Here is a 26,101-nt window from a genome sequence, read left to right on the forward strand (position 1 = left end):
GAGGGTAACTAAGAAGGAAAGCGGGGGATGTACCAAAGACAAACCATTTCTACAAGCCCAGGGATTTGTACGAGAATCTAAAAAGGAAAGAAGGAGACCGTCACAGGCAGCTCAGACCCCAGGGTGGTGAGAAGGGGCCGCTGTCACCAGAGCTGCCCACCAGGCCCTGCTGGGAAGCTCTACCCAGCACCTACCAAAAAACACCGTCTCTGTACTGCAGCACTGCAGAGCCTGCCTGGGCTCTAGGCAGCATAATGACACCTCTGTCCCCTCTGAGGCTGCTAGCCAGGGCAGAAAGGGCTGGGCTCCCCTGAACGCAGGGTCTGGGGCTTCATCTTGGGCAAAAACCAGAGACCATTAAATGGGAGCGAGACGCCCCACTCAGGAGGATGAAATGACAAGAACATGGCATATTTTTCCCTCTCTAACCTACCCAGGTGACCCAACGGGTAGGGCAGGCAGGGCGTCCATACCTAGACAGCCCCACAGACAAAGGGAGAGGGCCCACCAGCCACCTGGTCCCTGGGAAACACTGTCCTTTACCCTGCAGCCTGGGAAAGGCCTGCTGGGTCACTGATCACTTTTCCCAGTGTTGTCTGCTCTGGTCCCAGCACACAGGTGCCCTCCGGAGGGGACAGTCCCAGAGACCCCTAAGAGGTGACCTGTCCTACAAGGGCACAGTAAGGTCTCTCTCACCAGGCAGGTAATCAGAAACAAAAATCAATACTAGAAATCTATCCCAGGGCATGAGGACCCCCAAAGACCAAAGACCCTCCCTGAAATCCCCCCAGGTCCCTCCTCTCTGCTGCCTGGCACTGAAGACCACAGACGAAGATTTCCAACTCCCTACCTCTGCTCAGCTGGACCCCTCCCACCACCCCACACTCATCTGCCAGCATTCTGGGCGCCAGACCAGGTAACTGCATCTCCCAGCATCTTCTTTGCCTTCAGAGCTGCATCGGCTCTGCCCATGCCAGACTGGAATCCTCTCCCTCCACTTCCTGAGCTGGCAACACCTGGACACCTGGCACCTTTGGCAGGTACAATCTCAGAACCATCTTGCCTAGGACTTAATAGCTGGAGAAGGCAGCAAAAGCACTACAGCAAGCTGGAAGGATGGAGGCAGGAGGCGGGGACCCAGCAGCCAATAAGACAGACGCTGCCCTGTCCACTCAGGGTCCCTTGGCACAGTTTAAGAGTGGACAATAGAGTGACACTGGGAGAGGCTGTTCTGATGGGATGAGAGGGGGCGCTAAGCCAAGACCAGAAGGATGGGAGGTGACAGACCTCAAGGGAGGCCAGACCAGGGAAACGGAGCAGGGAGAGAGGGCCTGAGCACCCAAAGGGGCATTGCTTGGTCCCACGCGCGTGTCAACCACTGCTCTGGGCAGCTGGGGCACAGAACAGGAGCCAGTAAGGAGCAGCAGGAGACCCCAGATGGGAGCTGCTGGCCTCTGCCATTCCTTCTCACTCGTGTCCCCATGAGCTCCCCACTGCAGCTGAGGGAGGAAAGTGCGGGGGGGGGTCCAAACAGAGAGACCAGTCTTAAGGATGCTGAGCTGGGCAGAGTAGAGTGATGGGAGGGAAGAGGGGACCCCGGCGCTAGGCAGGGCCGGCAGAAGCCAGGTCCCCTGCACAGCCACTTCCGGGGAGTCTGCACCAGGGTAGGGGATGGGCGGGCTGACCCCAAGTACCTCAGCCTGGGCTGAGGGAAAGATCTGGCAGAGGCCAGTGCCTCTGCTGACCTTCTGACCTGAGCCTGGGGTGACAGGGCTCAGGGAGGAGGGCCGAGCAGAGTCCCCTGCACTCTCCAGAAGGGGCCTCTCCTTGGCACACCTGCTCTCTGCCCTGACGGCGGGGATTTGCACGCCCCAAAAGACGATGACCAGGGTTTGGACAGGCGTGGAGGTGTGGCCGAGTGCATCCTCTCCCCAGCGTGACAGCGATGAGCAGAGGACACCCCTTCATCTGACACTCCACTCAGTCCCTCACAACCTCCAGGGAAGGGGCAACTGCTCCCTCCTCACAGAGGGAGAAACGGAGGCTCGGGCCATGCCTGAGCCCCACGACGAGGGAAGGAGGACTCAACCCAGACCGGCCAGGTCCCCACACAGGTGCCTTTAGGCATCACCAAGCCAAACTTCAGATCTTGACAACCTCGAGCTGCGACGGCCGTGCCTGAGCGTGTGCCACGCGGCATGCTGGAGCAAAGGAGAGCCATGCGTGAGCCCAGGGATGGTGCAGCCCCTGCCTCACACAGGAGGACCTCAAGCCCGGACACTGGCTGAGATTCCAAAAGAGGCAGGAGCCTCCTGCAGTGAGCATTCTGTAATCTCGGAGACAACGGAGCCAGAGCAACCTCCAGGCTCAGGAAGCAGCAGAGTCTCCCGAGGGGTGACCCAGGAAAGTGCTGCCTCCACCACTCGGCTGCTCAACAGGCCAAACCTGAGGAGACCCAGCCACGTGCCACACCTGTGAGTGACAGAACATGTCTTCCTGAGCTCGAAAATAAATAAAACCAGGTGAGGCGCAAGAAACAACTTTTTTTAAAGTTTCTAGAAGGGTGGTCTGTGTAGGAGACACAGTGAGGCCAGCCTCAGCGACAGGAGGAGCACAGTGGACCCTCACCATGGCCGGAATACCGAGTCTTCTAAGCGAGCAAACATCACTCCAGCAACACGAAACCCCTAGAAGGAAAAACTCAAGTCTCCTGTCTTCCTACTCAACAACCTCAGGTCAACAAAACCGTTTTATCTCAGGCCTGAAATTAGATTTCGGGAGCAGCTTACAATCTGCGCCATCACAGAAGGAGAACCTGGCAGGACTCCAGGCCAGCCGCCTCAGCGGAAGGAGGACCAGAAGGTCTATTTAGGAAAGGAAGACGGAAGTGTCTCGCTGGCACTGACAGTCGCGTGCATCGGCAGTGAGACTGCACAGTACAGTCCAAACGCTTTCCGGACTTCTAGGCTAGGAACACAGAATCAACCAGGATGAGAGGTCAGGTGAAATTGGGGGCCCTCGGCTGGTCCAGCCTCACATCACCACCACGCTGCCCCGGGGGCTGGGTTAAGGAGAACGTCACATGAAACTCACAGCCTTATGCAGGGACGATAAGCCAAAAGGTTCTAACCCGCTCCAAGGTCCAGGGTCCCCTCCTCCACACCACTCCAAGCCATTCAAACCCAACCCATAGCTGGGGGGGAAGGGCTGGGCATTGCTTGAAAGCTGAGGCAGCAGCTGGAGGTGTCCTGTCCTTTCCTTATAGGAGATCGGAGCAGTGCACCTGCCAGGCTTCCACATCAGTCAACCGGTCCCAGCAGAGACAGGGAACCAAAGGCTTAAGAACAGGAATGATACACTGGGGCTTTCAGCAGCTGCTGGGACTCAAAAGCAAAACTTCTGTCTCAGGGCCCAGAACTACGATCAGAGGATTTGCTTCCACTTCAGGATCTGCCACTTAAGAGCTGTGTGACCTAAGTAAGACACTTAATCTCTCTGGCTTGGTCACACGGGGCTGTGCTGAAACAACGTACAGAACAGCACAAACCGGCTCTGCCACGCACGTGACCTCCGGCTCCTTCCTGCCTCTCAGTTTCTGAACGCTGGAAAATAAAGTATTGCAACACTCTTTAAAACAAAACAAAACAAACAACAACCCTGACGCAAGGAAGAAGGCAAGGCCAAGAGACCTCCGAGGACCTCCAGAGTGAGGGAAACCACCCTCTAACCAGCTGTGTGGTCAGTTTTCTCATCTGAGAAATGGGAATGACCTTGTTCTTGCCTTTTTTGTCCCCACCAGGGACGGCTGACAGGCCAGACCCAGACAAAGGGAGCACCCCACCCCCCAAACCAAGGGAACCATCAGAGCCAGGGAACCTTTCCCAAAACTGTATTGATGACCTCAAATAATATTCAACAAGGTGATAACAAGTCAATAATAATAAAAGTAATAATAATAAGCTCATTTAAGTAAAACATGATTACTAGCCACACTCATGTTTCCACATCTGCCATGTACGTGGTGGGTATCTCCGTAAGGACCCCAGTGCATGTTCAGCATTTGATTGAACCCCTTAGATGGTGCTCACCAAGCACTCACCACGCAGACGTCTGTCGTGGATTCCTTTAACAGCAGCCCCATCAACCCTCTGGTCATGACATGTGAAATCCTGCAAGGTCAAATCCAGTTTTCTCCAAGCAGGACCTGTCAGCAGATTCCTCCTCAAGGAATTGATTCTGTCAAAGGTAGAAATAGGAACCACCCTTGCAGGATGAAGGGATGATGGGGGAATTATGGCTTCCTTCAGGGAAGCAGCTGTGTGTTGGGGCTGATGGATGGCACATCCTCATCCCAGCCAAGGCCAGCATGGCACAGGAGCCCAGACCTCTCAGTGAGCCCTCACTCTGACCCAGGGACAAGCAGTGCCTCCCATGGCCTGGCACAGTGGCCCTAACTGACCACCCCTGCTTCCTGAAGTTGGCGTGGGCTCAAACACTATATATATATGGAATAACTTTGGGAACCAAGAGGGGCTATACAGACTAGTATTTTCCAATCCACAAGCACGTTTTTCCCACTAATATGTCACTGAGGTAAATGGAAGCAAACCCAAGACCCTGGAAAATAGTCTAACAGCACAGTCTAAGTGCTTCAAAGTCATTGGCCAGCTGGGTCCACGGTCACACTCAAGCAAGTGACAAATGGCCTGCTGGTTGCCAGCTTTACACAGCCGACTTGCCAGAGGAGAGCCTATGAGTAAGTGTCACTCACAGGGACAGCCAAGCCAAAACCGAGGCGATCTTGTTTGGTCAAGAGTGTGGTGGGTCTCGGACTTCCCTGGTGGTGTACTGGTCAAGAATTCACCTGCCAATGCAGGGGACATGGGTTTGAGCCCTGGTCTGGGAAGATCCCACATGCCACGGAGCAACTAAGCCCGCACGCCACAAATACTGAGCCCGTGTGCCACAACTACTGAAGCCCACACACCTAGAGCCCATGCTCCGCAACAAGAGAAGCCACCGCAGTGAGAAGCCCGCGCACAGCAATGAAGAGTAGCCCCCGCTCGCAACTAGAGAAAGCCCACGCGCAGCAATGAAGACCCAACAAAACCAAAAATAAATAAATAAATGAATAAATGTATTTTTTTTTAAAAAAGTGTGTGGTGGGTCACACCTGGGAGAAGAAATGACCACGCCGCAATGCCGTTCTGGAGAGCAGACAGCACTCAGGTGGCACCCAGTGAGAGAGCTGAGGGGGTTAACTGGCGCGGGAGTGAGCCCCATTCAAAGACACACACACACCAAGAGGAAAAGGCGACGAGTGGCACAGACTGAGAAGACAGTACAAGTGGCTAAAATACATGAGATGCCACCAAGAAAACACAAATGAGAGATACCATTTTTGCCCAGCACTACCACAAAATTAGGAAGAAAAGGACAATCTAGTATGCAAAAAGAAGTGGGAAACGTCCTGGGACACGCTCACAGAGGTGGCATGAAAGGTCAGCTGCTAGGGGCAGTGGGGAACAAGGCACAACCCACAGGACAGCAGAGCCTGGCCCTCCCTCGAGTCTGTGGTCGGGCTGGCCAAGTATCTTGAGCCAGGTGCCAGTTGCTCACGGGAGCAGATGAGGCTGCACTGGAGTCACGGGGCAGGACCTGAGGGGCCTCAGCATTCAGCAGGGTGTGCTCTGTGGGAGTGAGGCACTTCCCACTGGTCTGACACACCTGGCTGGTGCCTAAGAGCTGGCTGCACCATGTAAGAGCAAAACAAAGTCGGAAACCACTGATCCAGAAAGAGAAGGCCCAATCAAATTCACAGGCTCACGGCAAAGGCCTGGTGTGTGCCAGGCCCTCTCATGCACACTCCGTCCTTGGGGAGCATTCTGGACTCCAGGAGTGTGCTTCTTGGTGGGCAGGAAGGAGGGGAGGCAGCAAGAGCACCGACACTAAAAAGGAGACCTTTTTTCTTTTTGGCCGTGCTGCACAGCTCGTCGGATCTTATTTCCCCGACCAGGGATCAAACCCGGAACCTAGGCAGTGAGAGCGAGGAGTCCTAACCACTGGACTGCCGGGGAATTCCCGAGGAGACTTTCAAAGAAAGGCCTTTGGCTGTCAAGGAGAGAATGCTGGGGCCTGGGCAGCGGGGTCCCCGGGAGCCCTGTGAATCACACATCGCCGCCCACAGGTGGCCCCCAGCAGCAGTGAGTGGCAACACCACCCAGCTGTTACAAATGAGGGGTTTGTAACAGGTGGCAGAAACTCCACGTTAGGCCACCAAATGTCCCAGAGCTCTGTAGGACAGGAGTGGCCCCTATCACTGTGGCTGGATATCCCGTTAAGGACCCACACTCCCAGCCAGAGATGAATGAGGGCTCCAGGAAAGCAGTGTAACCAGAGAAGAGACACGGCGACCCTGGGGTGACGGCACAAGAACACACGGCAGGCCCCGTGTCTGTGGGTGCAGGGAGGCTTCCGGGAGCCATGACCACAGAGCTATCTATGCTGACAGAGTGCTTTCCGTGAGTCGTGGGTGTGACAGGAGTGAGTCAGGAGGGGACAGAGGGCATCCCAGGTGAGGGGGGCAAGGGGCACAGACCCCTAGGGAGGGAGGGGTGCAGGCCTGCACCAACTGCTCCAGGTGGAGGCACTGGCGACAGCGGTGCTGCAGACCGCTGGGGCAGCCAGAACCCAGGGTGAGCCGGCCTTTGTCAATTCTGCAAATGGGGACCACACCACCACAGAAAACCCTCCAACCAGCCAAATTAGGAGGAAACCTTTAGAGTCAAAAGGTCAAATATCCCCACCAAGGACATTCCAGGACCCCAAACAGCGGCTTTTTGGGCTTCCCAAACCCTATCCATGAAGGAAGACAAAGAGCAGCAACGCCAGCGGCCGCATCCCAGATCTCCAGGACAGAGGAGCAGGAACGTGTGCGTGCAGCATGGTCAGGGTTCTGCGAGGAAACTCAATGACCTTCCTCTTTTTGCTTCTGAGCCCACTTAGGGAAGAAGTTCTGGGCCCATAAATGCAGAATCCAAAAGCCCCTACCTGAGGAAAGCATTCAGCAGCCTAGCAAGGTTTGCCAATGCCCAGGAAGGAGCATACGGGGCGCCAAGCAAATGCCCCAATGCTGCCATCTGGGGTGCCCCCAACCCAGGCAGGCTGTGGAGGCTTGGAAAGCCCTGGGAGTGAGAGGACACTGCCCAGGATGAGGCCAGAATCTCACCAAGGGTTCCTGGGCAGAGCTGGGGCCCAACCCCCATGGCATGGGCCACCCAGTAGGACTCCCCGGCCCCCACCAGAGTCATCCCTGTCACCTGCTTTATAAAGTGGCATTTTAAGCTGGTTTTACTTGGTAAAAAGGGAACCCTGCTCAAAAAGAAAAACGTTCAAATTAGCATAACACACCAGGCCCAGACCCGCCGCAGAGGAGGTGTCGTGAGCCGCTGGTCCTCCAGCAGCACTGTCCACCCTGGGGCCTGCGCTGCTGCCCCAAGCAACTCCAGAGGGGATTTTATGGTGCTCTGGGAGGGAATACCACCACCCTGGGGTGAGCACTGGGATAAAGCTGGTGAGAAGGAGGTGGCAGAGCTTTTATATTTGGAAAAGGAATCTGGCAGAGCTGGAGAATGAGGAAGGGAGAGAATCAGACACATGTGACTGAGGAGAGTCCCCCCACTGAGAACAGTCACGGCCTCCAGGGCAGGGGTCTGCTGAGGGAGCTGAGCTGACGGCATCCTGAATCTGGAGCAGGATGCTGGCCCTTGGAGTGACAGAACAGACTGGGCAGAGTGAGCTGGACAAGGCAACCACACAGGGCCTGCACCCCTCCTGGACACGGTCCCACCACATGTTCATATGGTATGGTTCACCCTGCTGCTACAGAGTGCCGATGTGGCGCCAGACGCTGGGACAGGAGCACTCACACCTCAGGGGACACGCTGAGTGCCGGGGACACACGGAGGAGCCCTCTGAGCAGAGACTACAAAGGTGGGGGGAGAGGCCCATAGAGACCTAGAGGAAAAGTGTTTGAGGCACAGGCACACACGCTGTTTCCTGAAGCTTGTGCCCTGCGGTGCCGTGTGCTGGCCACCCTCCCCAGCACTCTGACCTGTTTGTCTGATCTCAGCACTCTTGGGAGAGGGCCGGGCTTCTTCCTCAGCACAGCCTCCTGGGCCTCCTGGGGTGTAGGCTCTTCCCCACCACCGGCTCTGGCCCCAGGAATTCCACTTTTCCAACAGGTTCCAGCAAATGTTCCTTCTCCAGCAAACCCTCCTGACCTGTAGGTGGAATTAGAGCCCACGGGACTGTCGCTCTTCACTCAGGACCCACAACGCTCGGCACAGGGCCAGGCACTCCAAAACTGGATGTCACACCTGGGGCCTGGCTACAGCCCGGCCTGTCCACCTAAGGACAGGTGCTCTGGGCCAGATGCCTGGGGCTGACCAGGACCCCACATGTCAGCATCCCACTTGCTTACTCCCTGCGGCCAGGGCGTCGCTTGGGCCTCAGAGCCTGGGGAGGACTCACCAGGTGGCTGCAGTGTGCAGAGGACACACACACACTATTTCATTTCAGGCCCTGGGCAACGGGTGTTCGGCCACCATGCAGACAGGCTGGGGCGGTGCAGGGGACTGAAGAGAGGCAGGAGGCCAGCCACCCTGTTGAGGGATCTGCCCGCGTGGGCTGACTGACGCCACTCCTGTTCTGTTTTTCAAATGCAGTCCTGTGACTCTCTGAGTTACCAAAATCTCAATGCACATCCTGAGTGAAAATGATGACGTGGGGATCACTGTTCTAAATTTCCCCTAAATTTTCCACAGACTTCAGGATTCCTCCTGGACGCCTATGTGAAACTGCTGTGCACGTCTGATTTCAGTCACGTTCATCTATGACTGGGCCAGAAGGGGAAGCAACTACAGGCTCCAGAATCCTCAATCCCAGCACCCGGTTTTCAAAGCAACAATGCTCTTCCGTCCAGAATTGGCCAGCTTGCAGAGCTCAGACCCCACCTGCCAGGCCTAAGGCCAGCTCGGTACCACCCACAAGGTTAATCAATGGCTTAATAAGTAACAACCAAGAACACAAGACCCAACTTTAAACAAACAGAGCTCCCCAGCCTGCATCCTGCCTAAGGCCCGGCAGCGTCTGTGCATGAACTGTGTCCCCGCTCACCACCTCTAATGTCCTCTAAGGGCTGTCATGGGAAATGCTATTTACAATGGAACATGCCCACTCTGCTAAGCCCTGTACAGCCACCACCAAGTCCGGCCACCAACCTGCCCAGTCGACAGGCTCTGAGGGCCCGCAAAGACCCCGTAACCTTGAGCAGCAGAGGAGCCGGCTAGCCTGAAGTCTATGATGACTGCACCCAGGAGATCCCTAGCCTATGGCTCCAACAGAGGAGCAAACGCCTACCTTTCAGAGACACCCCAGGCCTTGACTCTTCTGCTAGACAGCTAGGGCTGCAGCATGGAAGGAAGGCACAGACCCCACAACATGACCCCCATCCCGCGGGGGGGTAAAATGAGGTCCAGAGAGTGGTGCCACTGTCCAGCCAGTCCCCTCTCCCCAACCCGTGTCCTGCGCTGCACTCTGCAGCCACCCAGCCCATGCATGGTCAATACCAGTGAGAGTTTAGAAACAATACGGCCTGCCTCCCTACCCCGGCCCTCAGCTGTCTGAGGTACAGAGCTCAGACACCCGGAACCTCTGTACCTAGGCCTGCTGGGTGCCCATATGAACATGGAGCAGTGTGCAGCCTCCCCAGGTCTGCAGGCTGGCTCAAAACCAGCCCCAGCTCAGCCAATTCGAGGCATCCTGCTTCACTGCCCCAGGCCTGGGCCCTGCGTCCTCCAGTGACCTGCTTCAACACCTCCAAGTTCCCCCGTCCCCTGAGCTAAGCAACAGCAGGGGGACACCCACTCTGTGTGCTCGCTCTTGAATGGCTGAGCCCCAGGAACAGCACCAGGAGCTCCAAGAAGAGGGCACGGAGGCAGAAGCCACGTCTGCTCAGACCAGCCACTCACCAAAGCTGAATTGTGCCCAGCAGATCACACACTTGGCAATTCCTGTCACACGAAAGCATCCAGGCCTCAGTGAATTCTTACATGAGAGACCAAAACCAGGAGGAAGAGAGGCAGGTGGCAGGAGCTGTGTGAAGACCCAGGACAAAGTGCAATCAGAGCCACGGCTCTGGGGCACAGACCCTGGAGAGTCACCTTCAACCCCTGGGGAAAAAGAGGTCCAAAGCTTTGTGCGTTTGTAGCATGGCATCAGTCCACCTTCCACTGACAGCCTGTGAGCCGAGCCCCGCATACCCAGGCACTGGCAGGCCCCATTCGCTGGCCCCACTCTCACAGCCCAGGCTCACCTGGGGGGTCACTAACCTCACCTGCTCAATAACAAGAAGGGACCCTCCCCATAGAGATGCTAGATGGCAGGGCTAAGACCAGGGAGGGCCAGGGGCCACATACCATTAATCCTACACTCCAGGCCAAACACCACCTCAGAATCCTTCTTAACACAGCTCCGCTTCCTGTCAGGGCAAGCTGGCACGGATCACCATGTCATGTGGCTCTACAAACAAGGCTCTCGACTAGTGGGACGCTGTGCACAGGTAAGGGAGCAAGCATGGGCCTGGTGCGCTCCCCAGAGCAGGCTGGAGACAAGCTGGACATAGGCGACTAGGGCTGGTTGTCCTCATCGCACTAGCCAGATCCACTGTGAGCTGAGCATATTTTGCTGGAACCAGCAGACATCTGTGAGCATCCAATACCAAAAACAGTACAACCAGAGGAGGAAGGAACACATTCTTCTAGCTGTGGCCTGTCCCTGCCCTAGACATCTCCCAGCAGTCTCTCCACCCTGGGATGTCCCCAGTATGATCCCCCTGTGGACCTCCCCCTTGCCTCGAACTTCCCCCTACACCGTCCCCCTGCCCACCCTGCCACAGCTCAACAGTCCCATCTGATTCTACAAAGGGAGAAATGACATCAGATAACAGCAAAATCATGCCATTTCTGCGAACAGAACCCAGAAACCACGGCCCCTTAGCAGAGGCCTGCCCAAGAAGGCCTTCTCTAGTGTCCAACTCAGAATCATCTACAGATGGCACTTGTCAGAATCTAACTACAGGTAGCACTCGTCCAGAGCTGAGAACACTCCAAAGGTTCACCAAACGCCAACCCCTGGGCCCCGCCTGAGGACAGCTCACTCCTGGGAAGCAGGAGAGGCCTGCTGTCCGTCGTCTCCACACAATGGACCATCTGAAACCACTGTCATCTGACTGTTCCTCATGTCATGAAACACATTCGAAAACACTGTGGGAACTGACCCCTTACTGGGCACAATCTCCCCTCGGAAGGTGACACCAGCCCCACTGTACACCCATGGAGCTGAGGCTGAGGGACGAGGAGGACTTCAGCCAGAGCCTGACTCGAATCAGAGGCAGACGCCCACCCTCCCAGCTCGGCCAGGGACACGCACACAGCCCTTCCCACCCAGGCTGCACAGTTATGTTTCCAGAGTTCACCAGAAGGTCACAAATAAAAAGGCCAGGCCCACTGGAAGCTGTGCCAAACCTGTCACTGTGCCTGAGAAAAGCTGCTCCCAGGAAACCCAGTGACTCACAAGAAGGGCAGGAAGCCTCGGAGTCTCCATGAAATTGGGAGGGCAGGCAGTCCCAGAGTGGACACCCTTGGGTTTGAGGCTCGATTTATCTATGCTGATGTGACCATGGGCCAACCACCATTCTCTAGACATCCCCATCCATGAAATGAAGAGGCTGGGCAAAAAGGACCCTCTGAAGCATCGGTCTAGCCCTGAGATGCCATGGCAAGCTGTCTGCCAGGGCTCACAGGGCTGCAGGCAACAGCCCAGGGACCAGGGGTCCGAGGCCTGAGCTTTCCCCCAGGACAGCAACAGTCTGCTAAACACACCCATCCCAACACTCCAGACCAGCAACTGCAGGCTTCTTCTGTAAAGAGCCAGAGAGTTAATGTCTCAGGCTTTGAGGGCCAGATAGTCCCTGTTGCAAAAACTCTGCCACCGCTGCAGTGCAAAAGCAGCCGTAGACAACACCACTGCGTCCCAATAAAACTTTATTTACAAACACAGGTGGGGGCCAGATTTGGCCCTCATTTTAGATTCTAAGGCTGACACTGAAAAAAGGAACATGCCGTAACAGTGCACTTCATCAGCATCCTTATCCGATTCTGTTCACCTAACATGGTGGCAAACTACCAAGGCCTTGGTCTTGGGGGCCAACAGCTACAGCAGCAACACTGGGCCCAAGAGACCTCAGATTCTTCAGGGCCAAAAAGAAGGCCCATCAGTTCCACCACTAATCCCACAGGTAAAGGGAGCAGTCAGAAGGGCGATGTGGCACTGGCTCACTGTCAGGACCTTGAAAATGTGGCAGGGAGGGACCCACCATCAAGGGCGAGGCCAAGCTGAGCTTGCCCCCACTCTAGCCCCTGTGAGCTAGGCTGTCCTGACTCAATTCAGTGGGTTTTCCCCTTGTTGGAAGTGTTGCACCGGGACCGTTAAATCACTCCCTCCAGATGTGGGGAGAACCACAAGGTCCACAGCAGGAAGCTGAATTTCCCCAAAAAGACTGCACTTCCAATGCAGGGGACCCAGGTTCGATCCCTGGTCAGGGAACTAGATCCCACGTGCCGCAACTAAGAAGCCCACTTGCCACAACTAAAAACAAAAAAGATCCTGCATGGGCTTCCCTGGTGGCGCAGTGGTTAAGAATCTGCCTGCCAATGCAGGAGACACGGGTTTGAGCCCTGGTCCGGGAAGATCCCACATGCCACGGAGCAACTAAGCCCATGTGCCACAACTACTGAGCCTTCACTCTAGAGCCCCACGAGCCACAACTACTGAGCCCGGGTGCCACAACTACTGAAGCCTGCACGCCTAGAGCCCGTGTTCTGCAACAACAGAAGCCACCACAATGAGAAGCCTGCGCACCTCAACGAAGAGTAGCCCCCGCTCACCACAACTGGAGAAAGCCCGCGCACAGTAACGAAGACCCAACACAGCCAAAACAAAAAAAAAAGATCCTGCATGCCGCAACTAAAACATGCTGCAACTGAGACCTGGTGCAGCCTAAATAAATACATAAACACATAAATAAAACTTTAAAAGGAAAAAGGAGCCTCCCGGCCCACTTACTCTCTTCAGGGTAGTAAGAGAAGGCAAGGTCACCCTGAGCCCAGGGCAGCATAACAGGGTGGTCACCCCAACCAGGGCCCTCGGGCCCTCTCAGATCAGCCTCCCCTGGATGGAGGGAACCAAAAGCATGGGGGCCAGGGTGCACGCTGTGCGTGCGCACGCATGCACACACACCATGCAAGAGAACTGGAGGCAGAAGCAGGACTGCACAGGGAGCCCACCTGCTGAAGTCCCCCCCGAGGGCAAGCGGGCTGCATCTGCCCACTGGGTCCAGAAAAAAACACTGCTCCTCCTCCCCCTCATGCACCTTCACACAGGCCCTGAGGCCAGGTCAAGGGCAGGAGCGGGGTCAACGGTACTGGAGGTCTTGAAGGCTGAAGCTCAGCCTGTACCTGCCCAGTGCCCCACAAAGGGCAGTACCTGACCTTTGGGGTCTCCAAGCCGCTTCCCACCTGGAAGAAAGCCCATTTTCTGAAACAGTCCCCTTGTGATTCAACATGGGACACAAACTGCTAAACTCACAAAAGTCGAGTAGATTCTGCCACATCGGAGCTCATGACTAGGGTAGGGCCCAGCAGCCTCAGGTGCCCGCAGGGAGAAGCCCAGACCCTCCCTGTCACATGACCTCAGGGCCTCTCTTTGGTTTTAGGGGGAGTGGGGAGCACAGAAGTCTTGCCTTTGGAAGGGCAGGAAGTGGTGAGGGTGGCAGAGAGCTGAGCTACCTGAGCTGACCCCATGTCACACACACTCCCACCCTTCCCTGGCCCTCAGTCCCCACTGCTTGCCCCCCCCACAGGTTCTCCAGACCACCCAAGGTACGTACTAACTCTCCCAACTTAGAGACCCGGGTCCTGACTGGGCCCAGGCTCCTACACAGTCACTGCTATCTCAACTCATTACTGTTATCCTCCCCTTGTCACTGTCATCTCCACTTGACCACAGCTTCTCATTCAGGGTGGGGCCACACCTGCTCTCCCTGCCCTTCCTGTCATCTGCTCCCAGGGGTGACCCTCTCAAAATCTTCCCTCAGGCAGGACCTGAAGCCAGCCCAAGCCCACCTCAAGTGTGGGTACCAACATGCCTCCGTTCTGCTGGGGTCAGGTTCTCTGTCACCTTCACAGGGAACTCCTGAGCCTATCAATGGTCCAACAAGTGCCAGAGGCCCTTCAGACCTTAACTCTCACCAGAGAGTCACAAGCATCTTAGTACATTTTAAAGGCTCCAAGATCACCTCTTACCCATCAGTATGGTTACTATCAAAAAAGGAGAAAATAGGGCTTCCCTGGTGGCGCAGTGGTTGAGAGTCCACCTGCCGATGCAGGGGACGCAGGTTCGTGCCCCGGTCCGGGAAGATCCCACATGCCGCAGAGTGGCTGGGCCCATGAGCCATGGCCGCTGAGCCTGCGTGTCCGGAGCCTGTGCTCCACAACGGGAGAGGGAGAGGCCACAACAGTGAGAGGCCCGTGTATCAAAAAAAAAAAAAGGAGAAAATAAGTGATGGTGAGGATGTCAAGAAACTGAAACCCTTGTGCACTGTTGGTGGGAATGCAAAATGGTGTAGCTGCTATGGAAAACAGTATGGAAGTTCCTCAAGAAGTTAAACATAGGACTTCCCTGGTGGCGCAGTGGTTCAGAATCTGCCTGCCAATGCAGGGGACATGGGTTTGAGCCCTGGTCTGGGAAGATCCCACATGCCACGGAGCAACTAAGCCCATGCGCCACAACTACTGAGCCCTGGCACCACAACTACTGCAGCCCGTGCACCTAGAGCCCGTGCTCCGCAACAAGAGAAGCCACTGCAATGAGAAGCCCGCACACTGCAATGAACAGTAGCCCCAGCTGGCCGCAACTAGAGAAAGCCTGCGCACAGCAACGAAGACCCAAAGCAGCCAAAAATAAATAAATAAATTTATTTTTAAAAAAAGAAGTTAAACATAGAATATGATCCATATGATCCAGCAATCCCACTTCTGGGTGTATATCCAAAAGAACTGCAAGCTGGGACTCAGATAACTGTTCACCTATGTTCACAGCAGCATCATTCACAGCAGCCAAGAGGTGGAAACAACCCAAATGTCCACTGACAGATGAATGGATAAGCAAAAAGTGGTAGATCAAAACGATGGAGAATTATTCAGCCCTAAAATGGAAGAAAATACTGACACATACTACACCATGGACAAACCTTGAGGTCATTAGGCTAAGTGAAATAAGCCAGTCACAAAAGGACAAATACTGTACGATTCCACTTTTAAGAGGTCCCTAGAGCCATCAAATTCATAGAGACGGAAAACAGAATTGTGGTTGCCAGAGGCTGGGGGAGGGGAACGGGCAGTTAGTTTTTAATGGGGACAGAGGTTCAGTTTGGGAAGATGAACAAGTTCTGGAGATGGATGGTGGTGATGGCTGCACAGCAATGTGAATATATATACTTGATGCCACTGAACTGTGCACTTAACAATGGTTAAGATGGCAAATGTATGTTATGTGAATTTTACAATTAAAGATAAAAAATAACAGGACTTCCCTGGTGGTGCAGCGGTTAAGAATCCGCCTGCCAACGCAGGGGACACGAGTTTGAGCCCTGGTCCAGGAAGATCCCACGTGCCGCTGAGCAACTAAGCTCGTGGGCCACAACTACTGAGACTGTGCTCTAGAGCCCTCAAGCCACAACTACTGAGCCCATGTGCCACAACTACTGAAGCCCACGCGCCTGGAGCCCGTGCTCTGCAACAAGAGAAGACACTGCAATGAGAAGCCCACGCACCACAACAAGAGTAGCCCCCACTCCACGCAACTAGAGAAAGCCCGTGTGCAGCAACAAAGATCCAACACAGATATAAATAAATAGGAGTGGCCTCAGCTATATATGGTTTCACTCTTAAAAAAAAAAAAAAGATAAAAAATAACAATAGGGCTTCCCTGGTGGCGCAGTAGTTGAGAGTCCGCCTGCTGATGCAGGGGACACGGGTTCGCGTCCCGGTCCGGGAAGATCTCACATGCCGCAGAGCGGCTGGGCCCATGAGCCGCGGCCGCTGAGCCTGAGCATCCGGAGCCTGTGCTCCGCAACGGGAGAGGCCACAACAGTGAGAGGCCTGCATACCGCACAAAAAATAAAAAATAAGAATAATGAAAAATTTTTTTAGAAAAGGCTCTGAGAGATCCCAGGTAAAGACTGGGGTTGACTGGTCTTAGCACTCCCAAGGCCTCCCTGACCACAACCCTGGCCCCAGTCCTGCCTGTCACAGGAGGAAGCCCCCAAGGGAAAATGTTCATGCAAACAGTGAAATCAGCCATGGGGTCGAGCCTTCCACAGGGAGCCCCCAGGAAGGGGCTGCAGCCGTCTACACCCACACAAAGCAGAGGAGTCACAGCTACTCACTCACGGCTTCCCTGGATGATGAAATTAACCCCAACTTCTGGCTCAGGCACTCCTTACCCCCAACTTCCTCTGGCTGCTCCACCCTCCCAGCCTCCCTACCAGCCTCCCTCCTTCAGCCGCTCTCTCAGATCTCACGCTGACATTCTAGGCCTTTCCCGGATGGTTTCACTTGCCCTGCTTCCCAAGGGCACCTCCCTCCCCATCGCCGCTGCATTTCTCCCGCCTGGCAGCCATCATCACCATGCCCTCAGCTGGCCTCCCCCATAGGGATGTGGGGACTGCAGGGTGAGACCAAGTCAGTCAGTCTAATAAACAGGACACGAAGGCCACGGGCATACATCCAGATGGGGAGAGAGGTAGGCCAGGGACTCCTCAGGCCTCTCATGCCTGTGTCCTGCCACTCCTGTCCAAAAAGAAGCCGAGGGGCCCAGGAAAGGGCAGGGGCGGACAGGGTGGCCCCTCGTTACTCGGCTTTTGCACACCTTTGCCAGGGCCACACTCAGCCAAGCTGGATGATGGAAGGGCCAGGAACCCCTCCTCACATACCTAGGGAACAGCATTCTCGAATGGAGAGGGAGTTTGGCCCCTCGAGACTGCCCTTGTGTGACTCCCCAATACTCACAAGCTTGAGCACAACCTGAAGGCAAAGATGGAGCCACCATATCCTGGGCTCTGGGGCTGATTTCTCACACTCTGCCGGCAGCAGCCACAAACCCAGTAGGCTCAGCAGTCATCCCCAGGCCCAGCCGGACACGTCTCCAGAAACCCGGGCACGACCTCCTGTCCCTCCTCAGCTCCATCTGGCCTCTGCTCACTGCCTGCTCCATCAGTAGTGCCCACTGAGGCCGCTCGAGGGATCAAGAAGCAGGATGCATGAGAGGGCCCAGCTCCCTCCGACACAGTGCGGTGGACTTCCAGGCAGGAAAGTGGCTAAAAAAGACTGGGGAAATCCATTTAATCTAGTCATTCTTTACTTTACAAAAAAATCCTTGACGATAGAGGCAAAGAAGTGGATATTTTAAATTCTGAAGGGCTTCACTTTCTCAGATCATTTGTAGAGTATGCGCGCGCGCGCACACACACACACACACACACACACACACACGGGGGCAGGAGTGGTCAGCATCCATACGTTTCGCCCATCTGACCTGGGAGGCCACTACAACTGCAGGTGTTGCTTCAACCCAGGAAACTGAGGCTTGGGAGGGAGCCAGCAGCCTGGGGCCCCCAGGCTGTCAGCAGGACCTGGCTGGAGCCAGGTTACCTGACCCCAACGTGTAGCATCCTTTGAGGGAGGCACTCCCTTGTTAGGACACCCTCCCTTAGTATCTAAGACAGACACAGGGGCAGCAAGGCAAACAGTGAGGAGCTGACACCCTCCCAGTAGGCCTGGGTTAGGAACCAGGGTAGGTGGAAGGGCACGTACTCGGGAAAGGTGTCCTGTGCCAAGCCGCAGTCTCCCTTTCTGAAGGTCTACCAGGAGAACACCGACGATGGAGCAGTGATGTGGAGTATTAACCACAGCCCTTGATCATCGGCAGCTCATTAATTTCTTGAAAGCACAGCAGTCCAAGGCGGGCTGAACTTCTCCAGGACCTCCTGTTATGGAGTGTGCCTGGGAACCCTGGGAAGTGCTAAGCAAGCCTTGGGCCCTCGACCCAATGTTATCTGCACTTGGACGGCGTAGCCCACCTGCTCGCCTGCCCATGAGGCTGACTTGGGGTGACACTGACACCCAAATGCTGTCTCAGGGTGCAGCCCCTATGTCCAGGCCCAGCCTTGGCTCCCCCAGTGTCCAGAACACCCACTGTCCAGAAACTGGTCAATGCCAGCACAATAAAGGAAACCTGCTATCCAACTGACCCTGAGCAACGAACACAATCCAAGAACCAGAAAAAGAAAGGCTGCTGGCTTCCAAGGCCACCACATCCGTTCTAAACCGCCTTCAAATTGCACTGGTTAGGACACTGGCAAGAAACTCATGACATCCACACCCTGAGACAAAGGTAGCAACCCAGAAAGACACGGGCCCTGAAGCAGCATCACCACGGCTGCACACGCACGTCTTCCACCTCGCTCCACATCAATGACGATGATGCTGATGCTGTTCACCCACCACAGACCTGCAGCAGCTCTCTGATCAGCCACAGTCGCCTTTCCTCCAGCCAAGAGTCACTCCAGAGGTGACCATCAGCGTCTCATCAAGCCCTGCATAACCCGACTCTCACAAACCCAGCTCAGGCATGACAGTAAGCCGAGCGTGCAAAGACACTTCTGCCCTATGGCCAGAATCAGGAAAGGTTAGAAATGTCCACCTCCCCCAACCAGGTACAGCCCAAATACTTCTACATCTGTCCCCTTGCCCGACCCCAGTGGACCCCAGCTCAGGCCATCGAAGTCTCCACCCCCAGCCTCCCCACCTCTAGGCCTGACCTCCCTGAGCATCCAACACCACAAACCAGACCATATCCCTCCTGGGCCTCGATTTCAACATACAATAGTTGCACCGTTCAGCACCTGCAACCTCCAGCTCCACTCTCAAATGCACAGGTACACCAGAGATGCCTGTCACTGCAATTCAGCATCTCTGCACAGCCCTCAGTACCGGACAGCAGACTAGGACTAAAGCCACTAAAAGACAAAGTTTAGCACTGCGATAAAAAAGAATCGAGACCTAAGATTATATGAGGACACCACTGTGATGTCCATTTCCTCTGGATCCAAGACAGAGGAAGGCGCTGAGGTGCCAAAAACAGCCCATGGAACAGAGAATTGCTAGTGTTCTTCACTGAACTCTACAGCTTTTGTGGTAAAAAGAAAGAAACTTTTGACATGTGTCGCTTTTAAACAGGAGTTCGGTGACCCCACAAACTTCACAGACATGTGAGGCCCCCTCCCCTCTGGAAGGGTTGTGGCGAGTCACCAACGCACCCCTTTGACCTGGTGACTCAGCCAGGAGCCGCATCTCAGTGTGGCCAGGGAGGGACCCAGCTAGGAGGATATAATTAGCATCGGATTCCAGTGCAGCCACTTAGTGTGGGAACAGGAGATCTCCCCCTGAATGGTTTACTTGGACACCAGCTTCTTTATTAAAAAGCAAAGTGATAAAACTGCACATGGTGGCTGTCTGTGTCACTTACTGCACTACAGGTCAGAGGCTGTTTGCAGGGATTGTTCTGGAAAGCATCCCTGTGGTCTCTGGGTGACTGCAGAGTGGCCACGTATCGCTAGAGGTGAGATCTCAGACACCTCCAGGCCACGCGAGTCACAGACCAAGGAGAAAGTCATAAAGGCAGAGAGCAAGGGAGCAAGGCCCTACAAGTGAAGGACCTAGGGGAGGCAAACCCAAAGGCACAGGACGGATTTCCAGCCAGGCACGCTGAGCAGGGCTGTTGCCATGAAGAAGCAGATTTCCCAAAACCAGTGTCTGCTCCGGGACAAGAGATGCACGGAACAGGAGAAACAGTCTTGTTTTTCAAGGACTCCCCAGAGATGTCACAATCCGGGTGTGATGTCAAAACTACTTCAAGGGTGATGAACTCTGGCCTTGCCGATGAGTCAACAGAGGGTGGGTTTCCGAGAGCCACCGGCTGTTTACACACAGTCACCATGGTGAATGGCTGCCGGAAGCCTAGTCAAGGGTCACAGTGGCAGATGCGGGGCTTGGCCCCTCACACAGCCTCATAGGCCATCTGCAGAAATGACCAGCACTCACTCCATACCCCAGGTTGCTCGCCTTCCCTCAGTAACTATGAGACATGCGCCTCTGGGAGGGACTCACCCCACCCAGACCTACTGAGTGCCCACCTTGAAACACACATGCAAACCGAACCCCTACGTCATGCTCCTGACACCAATGGGCCAGCCCAGTCCACTCGGCCACCACCCTTCAGAGAAGACAAAGCTCAAGGCCACACATACTGCATTCCAGCCAGATGCCCGGTTCTCAGCCCCATCCCAGCTGGGAGACTCCTTCTGGTGACTCGGCCTCCCAGAGTCTTTACCTGTTTCCTCACCTGAGAATTGAGAACCGCTCCCCACCACAGGGCTGACAGCCAGGGGACAAGATGAAGTAACATGTACAGCTCAGGCCAGCGCTGGCATGCAGGGCACAATCCACAGGCACTGGTTATCACCTGCAAGCTTTCTCAGGGGAGAGGGCACGGTACAGTCAAAGCTGGCGACTTCAGGAATTTGCATGGCCACTCATGTCACCAATGTTCTCGGGACCCTGGGATGCTGGCATGTCATGAGGACTTGAGACCACAGTGGGACTCCCTTTCATAGCTGTGGCTCAAACTCCCGCCCAACTGGAGAGGCAGCCTGGGCCAGTGAGGACAGTCAGCATGACCTCAGGCAGGCAACGCTGCCCCTCAGAGCCTCAACTGCCCCCAATGAACAGTGGGAACAATAAGCTAGCCTTCCTGCCAAAACTGTCAAGAAGGTGACACGTGCCTGGACAAAGGGCTTACAGGGCCTGGCCAGAGGCCAGGAGGGGCAGCGAATTTAGCTATTCCTGAAGACAGCTCGGGGACTTCCCTGGTGGCGCAGTGGTTAAGAATCGCCTGCCAATGCAGGGGACACAGGTTCAAGCCCTGGTCCAGGAAGATCCCACATGCCGCGGAGCAACTAAGCCCGTGTGCCACAACTACTGAGCCTGCGCTCTAGAGACCGTGCTCCACAACAAGAGAAGCCACCGCAATGAGAAGCCCGTGCACCGCCAACGAAGAGCAGGCTCTGCTCGCCACAACTAGAGAAAGCCTGTGTGGAGCAACGAAGACCCAACGCAGCCAAAAAAATTAAAAAAATAAAGACAGCTCATATGAAAAACAGACAGGGCTGGCAAGAAGTGACCTAGTTAGGGCCGAGTGGGGCGGCCCCCCAGGAAGGAGAGACAAACCCACCTCCTGGGGCCTCACAGTGGGAGGGGAGTAGAGGCTAAATTAAGGCTCCTCCTGCCACCGGTGGCCAGGCTGACACCCACGCAGCTAGCCCCTTAGCAGCAGGCAAGCAGCCCCTAGCGTGGGTCAGAACAGTCACAGAGTACTGTTGCAGACCTCCTCTTCCTAAGCCCGTCCCAGGACAGAGCCCTGCAGCTGCCTCCACGTCTTTACCTGGGCCTTGCCCCCTGCCCAAACACCCTCCCCAGCCCCTCATGTCTCAAGGCCTATGCATGTGCCATGCCTGGAACTCACACCCCTTCCCCCCAGGGGACCCCTCGCCCAGCAGACCTCAGCTCTGGCATCTCCTAGGCAGCGCCCTTTCACATCGCCCCATTTTATTTCCTTCCTGACAATGACTGCTGACAAGCTCTTCATGATGATTTCTGTGCCACCCTGTTCATCATCTGTCTCCTGCCTCTAGAATGCCAGCCCGAGAGACCGGGGACTCATTTGGTCACTTATAAATGTCCAGCCCCTGAGCAGTGTCCCTGTACAGACCAGGCGCTCAATCAGATTTGGGAAAATGTAGGAGCCCAGGCTCTCCTATATTCTCTGCTCAAACCTCCAGGTGGGAACCAGCCCTGAGTACCGACACCAAGTGCTGAGAACCTGGGAGGGGTCAGGGCTGCACTGAGGGCCGCACGTGTGCCAAAGGAATCCCAACAGCCCTGAGAGGAGGAGCCAGAGCTCAGAGAGGGCAGGGCCCTGAGTCCGGAGAGAAGGATCTGGAGCTGGGAGGGGTCAGGTACTGGGACACTCATAATCCTAAAGAGAAGAAGGATCCAGAGCAGCCACTGGGATCCTCATAGCTCTGAGGAGGAGGACCTGGACTGGGAGGGGTCAGGCACTGACCCAAGGCCTCACGCAGGTAGAGCCGAGATTCAGAGATTCAAACCCAGATAGGCTCCAATTCCCAGGTTGTTTGGGCCCCTCCCTGGGCCCTCAATTTTTCCTGAACAACAATATGCTACTCTTCATCAAAGACCTTTTAATCTGGGGAGGGGAGGATCACTCAGCAACAGAGCCCACCAAATCCGAGGATGAAATACTCAGGTGGTCGAGGGAGGTGCCCCAGGGAAGGCCACTTCCGTTCAATCACCGTCAGGGACACTTCTCTGAACAGGCGCTTGATGCTGTCTTGGAAAGATGGGTTGTGTTTACGCTTCCCCTCTCTTCTCTCCCGGAAGTAACCCATCACGGTGAAAAGGGAGATCCATGGGAGTGCCTTGGGATGCACTCAAGAGTGCGTGAAGCCCAAGTCTGGACGGTGGCAGCTGCACATATGACTACATCTTTACCTTCCACCATGTTCCAGGCTGGTCACTAGGTCTGTACAAAGGCAGCTCAGACTCCAGACCTCTCTGCAGAGGGAAGCTGTCAGGGACTTCTCCGGCTACTCCAACAGCTAGGCTCCCAGGAGCCACAGAGAAAGTTTTGAAGGATGCTCCTCTCCAGGTCCCTGCCACATCTGAGTTTGTAAAAACCTCTTTGCAATTACAGTTGCCCCTTGAACAACACGGGGGTTAGGGGCACCAATCCCTGAGCAGTCAAAAATCCCTTATAAACTTTATAGTCGGCCCTCCATATCCTGAGTGCTGAATCTGCAGATTCAACCAACCGTGGGTCCCCTAGTACTGTAGTATGTGTTTAGTGAAAAAAATCCACATACAAGTGGACCCGGGCAGTTCAAACCTGTGTTGTTCAAGGGCAACTGTAAAAATTTTGTAAAAGTAAAAACCCTCCCCACAAGTTGCCACTGGCGAACCATATAACCACAGCGCTAGAGAACAGAAAACTCTAGACGCTACTGACAGTCAAACATATGGGGTTTTGTTAATAACCAGCACACTTCACTAGTCACACAAACAAGTTCTTCAAGTCGCCTTCCCCATGCCCACCACCCAAGAACACTGACTGTGCCCAAGCTGCCCTGATTTTACTTCAGTCCACTACATTGCCCACTGGATAAGATTAAATACAAAACTGCCAAGTAACTTAAATGACAAGTCAGCCTCTGAGAAAAATGAAAGTTTGAGTCACCCTCAAAATTTAGCCCAGCCAGTCAAGTTAACACGAGTAGCTTGAGAAGGAGAAGCTCTTCGAGGGAGCCCTTTCCGGCTGATCAACACAAACATACACAGCTGGGCTCTCCGTGGGACGAACTTGAGTCTACAGTTATACCTTCACCCTCACAGGAGGAAGATCCAGCTTAGGGGATGTAACCAACACCCTAAATTAAAAATAGCAGCGTGACAGCATCAGGTGGACGCACAGGCAGGCCTTCCGGACAACTAGATCAAGGGAGGACAGCATGGCAGGGAAGGCGGGGCTCCGAACTCACAGTGACCAGGTACCAAGCTCACCTTATTTACATGACGCATAAGCTCTCCCCCAGCTGTTTCTAGGAAATCCTGCCTTCCAGGGGAACAAGTCAGAACTGCCCTGGGAAAAAGACTCCCGGCTGGAATTCCACAAGGAAAGGAGGTTCAAGCTGGCCACCGTGCCCCCTCCTCCTCACCTGCATTGGCACCCCAGCCTCACCTTGGGGAATCCCTTTTGACAAGGTGAGAACTCACTCTTCTAGAAAGATGAAATCCCGGTTCTATGAAGGGGAAACTGAGACATGAGGACAGGAAGGAAATTGTCCAAAAAAGGGGGAAGAAGAGCGGGAAGGGTGGGCACTGGGAACAAAACAGGGGAAGAAATTCCCAGCTTAGCTAATGGTGCCGAACAAGTCCAGGGCAGGAAGAAAGCCACATTCCTTCCTAGTTAGTCTCTCTCCTCACCCGCCCGAGGCCCCCCCATCCCCAGTACACACGCGCGCACACACGCACACGGCAGGGCCTCCCTGAACCTGATGCCAGACCCCTCCCCCTACAGCCACTGACTATGAAGCCCCCACTTTCCAGGAAAGGAGGAAAAGGACTCCCAAACCACCTCCCCTCAGGACCTGACCACTGGGCACCTGCAACTTCTGTCCCAACACAGGAGGAGGGCGCCATGACACAAACAGAAATGGGAAGAAGCAGTTTCTGACCACGGGCCCCAGATGTGCCCCAAAGTCAGGCCTGAAAGAAGGTAGAAAGAAGCCTCTCCCCAACCCCCCGGGCCAGGTGGCAGAACTGAAACGCCTCGAACTTCCCGAGATGGGCCCAAATCGGCCCCTGAGAAGTTTGAGTCAGCAGCCAGGTGCAGTGGCCAGAGCTCCTCCCCAGGTGCCCACAACAGGCTCCCAGCTTGGGAGAGTCACCATGCCAGCAATTCCCTTCCCAAAACACTCCCACTTTCTAAAGGTGTCCAGTGATTCAGGTTCACCTAGGGAGTTGGGGACAAGCTGTCAGGTTCTGCCCAAACTCCCCTTCACAAGAACCAAGAGTGAACCCAACTCCAGAGGCCTCATTGGAAAGCATCAAAGACGGCCCCCAAGTGTAGACACAACCTCCATAAACAAACGGAACAGGACCCCACAGATGCCCCGACAGCAGTGCCCCACTGACCCACCCTGCCAGCGTCCTAGACGGAAAAGCTGCTCCCCAGGAGTGCAGTCAGCCTTCCCTACCAGCCACCCTGCAAGGAGCCAGACTGAGAAGTCCCAAACCCCCACCTCCCGTGCTCGGACGGCGCTGCCTCCACCCCCTCCCCTGGTCAGGTGAAAAAACGAGTTCCTGCCCAGGTGCCGGGTAAGTCGGGAAAGGCCCCGGACGCCTCCAGGTGCCGACACAGACGTCCCCCGGACCAGGCGCGCGAGTTCGGGCCCCTCGGCCGCCCTGGGCCGCCCGCCAGGGTCGTCTCCCCGCGCCGAGGCTCCCCGCGCTCCGAGCCGGACAGGCGCCCACCCCGCGCCCCACTGGCCCAGGAACCCGCGATCAGCACCTCAGACGCCGGACCCCGAGCCCCCAGGCAAGGACGCCACGGAGAGGGACGCGCGAGGCCGACCTGCGCCCCGACGTCCCCGACGGCCGCGCCAAGCCCCGTGCCGCTCACCTGGCTGGCGCGGTAGCTCTCGAAGGCCCTCAGGGCACTGTCGGTGAGCTTCACGTGGAACACGGACACCTTGCTGCCGTCGCTCACTCGCCCGCACGACAGCCCGTAGCTCCGAGCCTCCTTCAGCGCCGCCATCTTGCGACCATCACTCCCCCGCCCCCCCTTCCCGGCTCCAGGGCCGGAGGCGCGCCGGCCACGCCCCACCCCGCCGCCCGCTGACGCGCTGCATTATTCATGACACGCGATTGGCCACGCCCCCTCCGGATCCAGCGAGAACCACAATCGCCGCCGCACCCCCCGCCGACGTGCTGCATTATTCGTGAGACGCGGCTGGCCACGCCACCCTGCGGGCCTAGTGAGGCCCACAGTCACCGCCCGGACTTCCTGCATATTCATAAGGCGCGGATGGCCCCACCTCTCAAGACTCTAGAGGTGTCCACTTTCGTGCCCGGACTCCGCCCCGACACGCGCCCACCTTCAGGCCCCGCCTCAATGTGTATTATTCATGACCCTGACAACCAGGCCCGTCGAAGCCCCGCCCCACCAGCCGCTGACGTGATGTATTACTTATGCAGTCTCTCCAAGTCTTCCGCCTTTGGCTTCTGTT

At 55.7% G+C, this 26,101-nt stretch overlaps 1 protein-coding gene across 2 annotated transcripts in view; it reads right to left on the minus strand.

The window, feature by feature from the left end:
• Positions 1–25,642, minus strand: part of ELL (elongation factor for RNA polymerase II) — a 77,905-nt gene extending 52,263 nt beyond the window's left edge. For both annotated transcript variants that reach the window (XM_024767625.1, XM_024767624.1), the window contains exon 1: positions 25,495–25,642. In XM_024767625.1, the coding sequence (XP_024623393.1) occupies positions 25,495–25,629 (135 nt within the window). In that variant the 5' untranslated portion in view covers positions 25,630–25,642. The remainder of the gene's footprint in view (positions 1–25,494) is intronic.
• Between the last annotated feature and the right edge of the window lie 459 nt (positions 25,643–26,101).

The sequence above is a fragment of the Neophocaena asiaeorientalis genome, unplaced genomic scaffold (assembly GCF_003031525.2).
Source record: "Neophocaena asiaeorientalis asiaeorientalis breed wild unplaced genomic scaffold, Neophocaena_asiaeorientalis_V1.1 scaffold87, whole genome shotgun sequence".
NCBI lineage: Eukaryota > Metazoa > Chordata > Mammalia > Artiodactyla > Phocoenidae > Neophocaena > Neophocaena asiaeorientalis.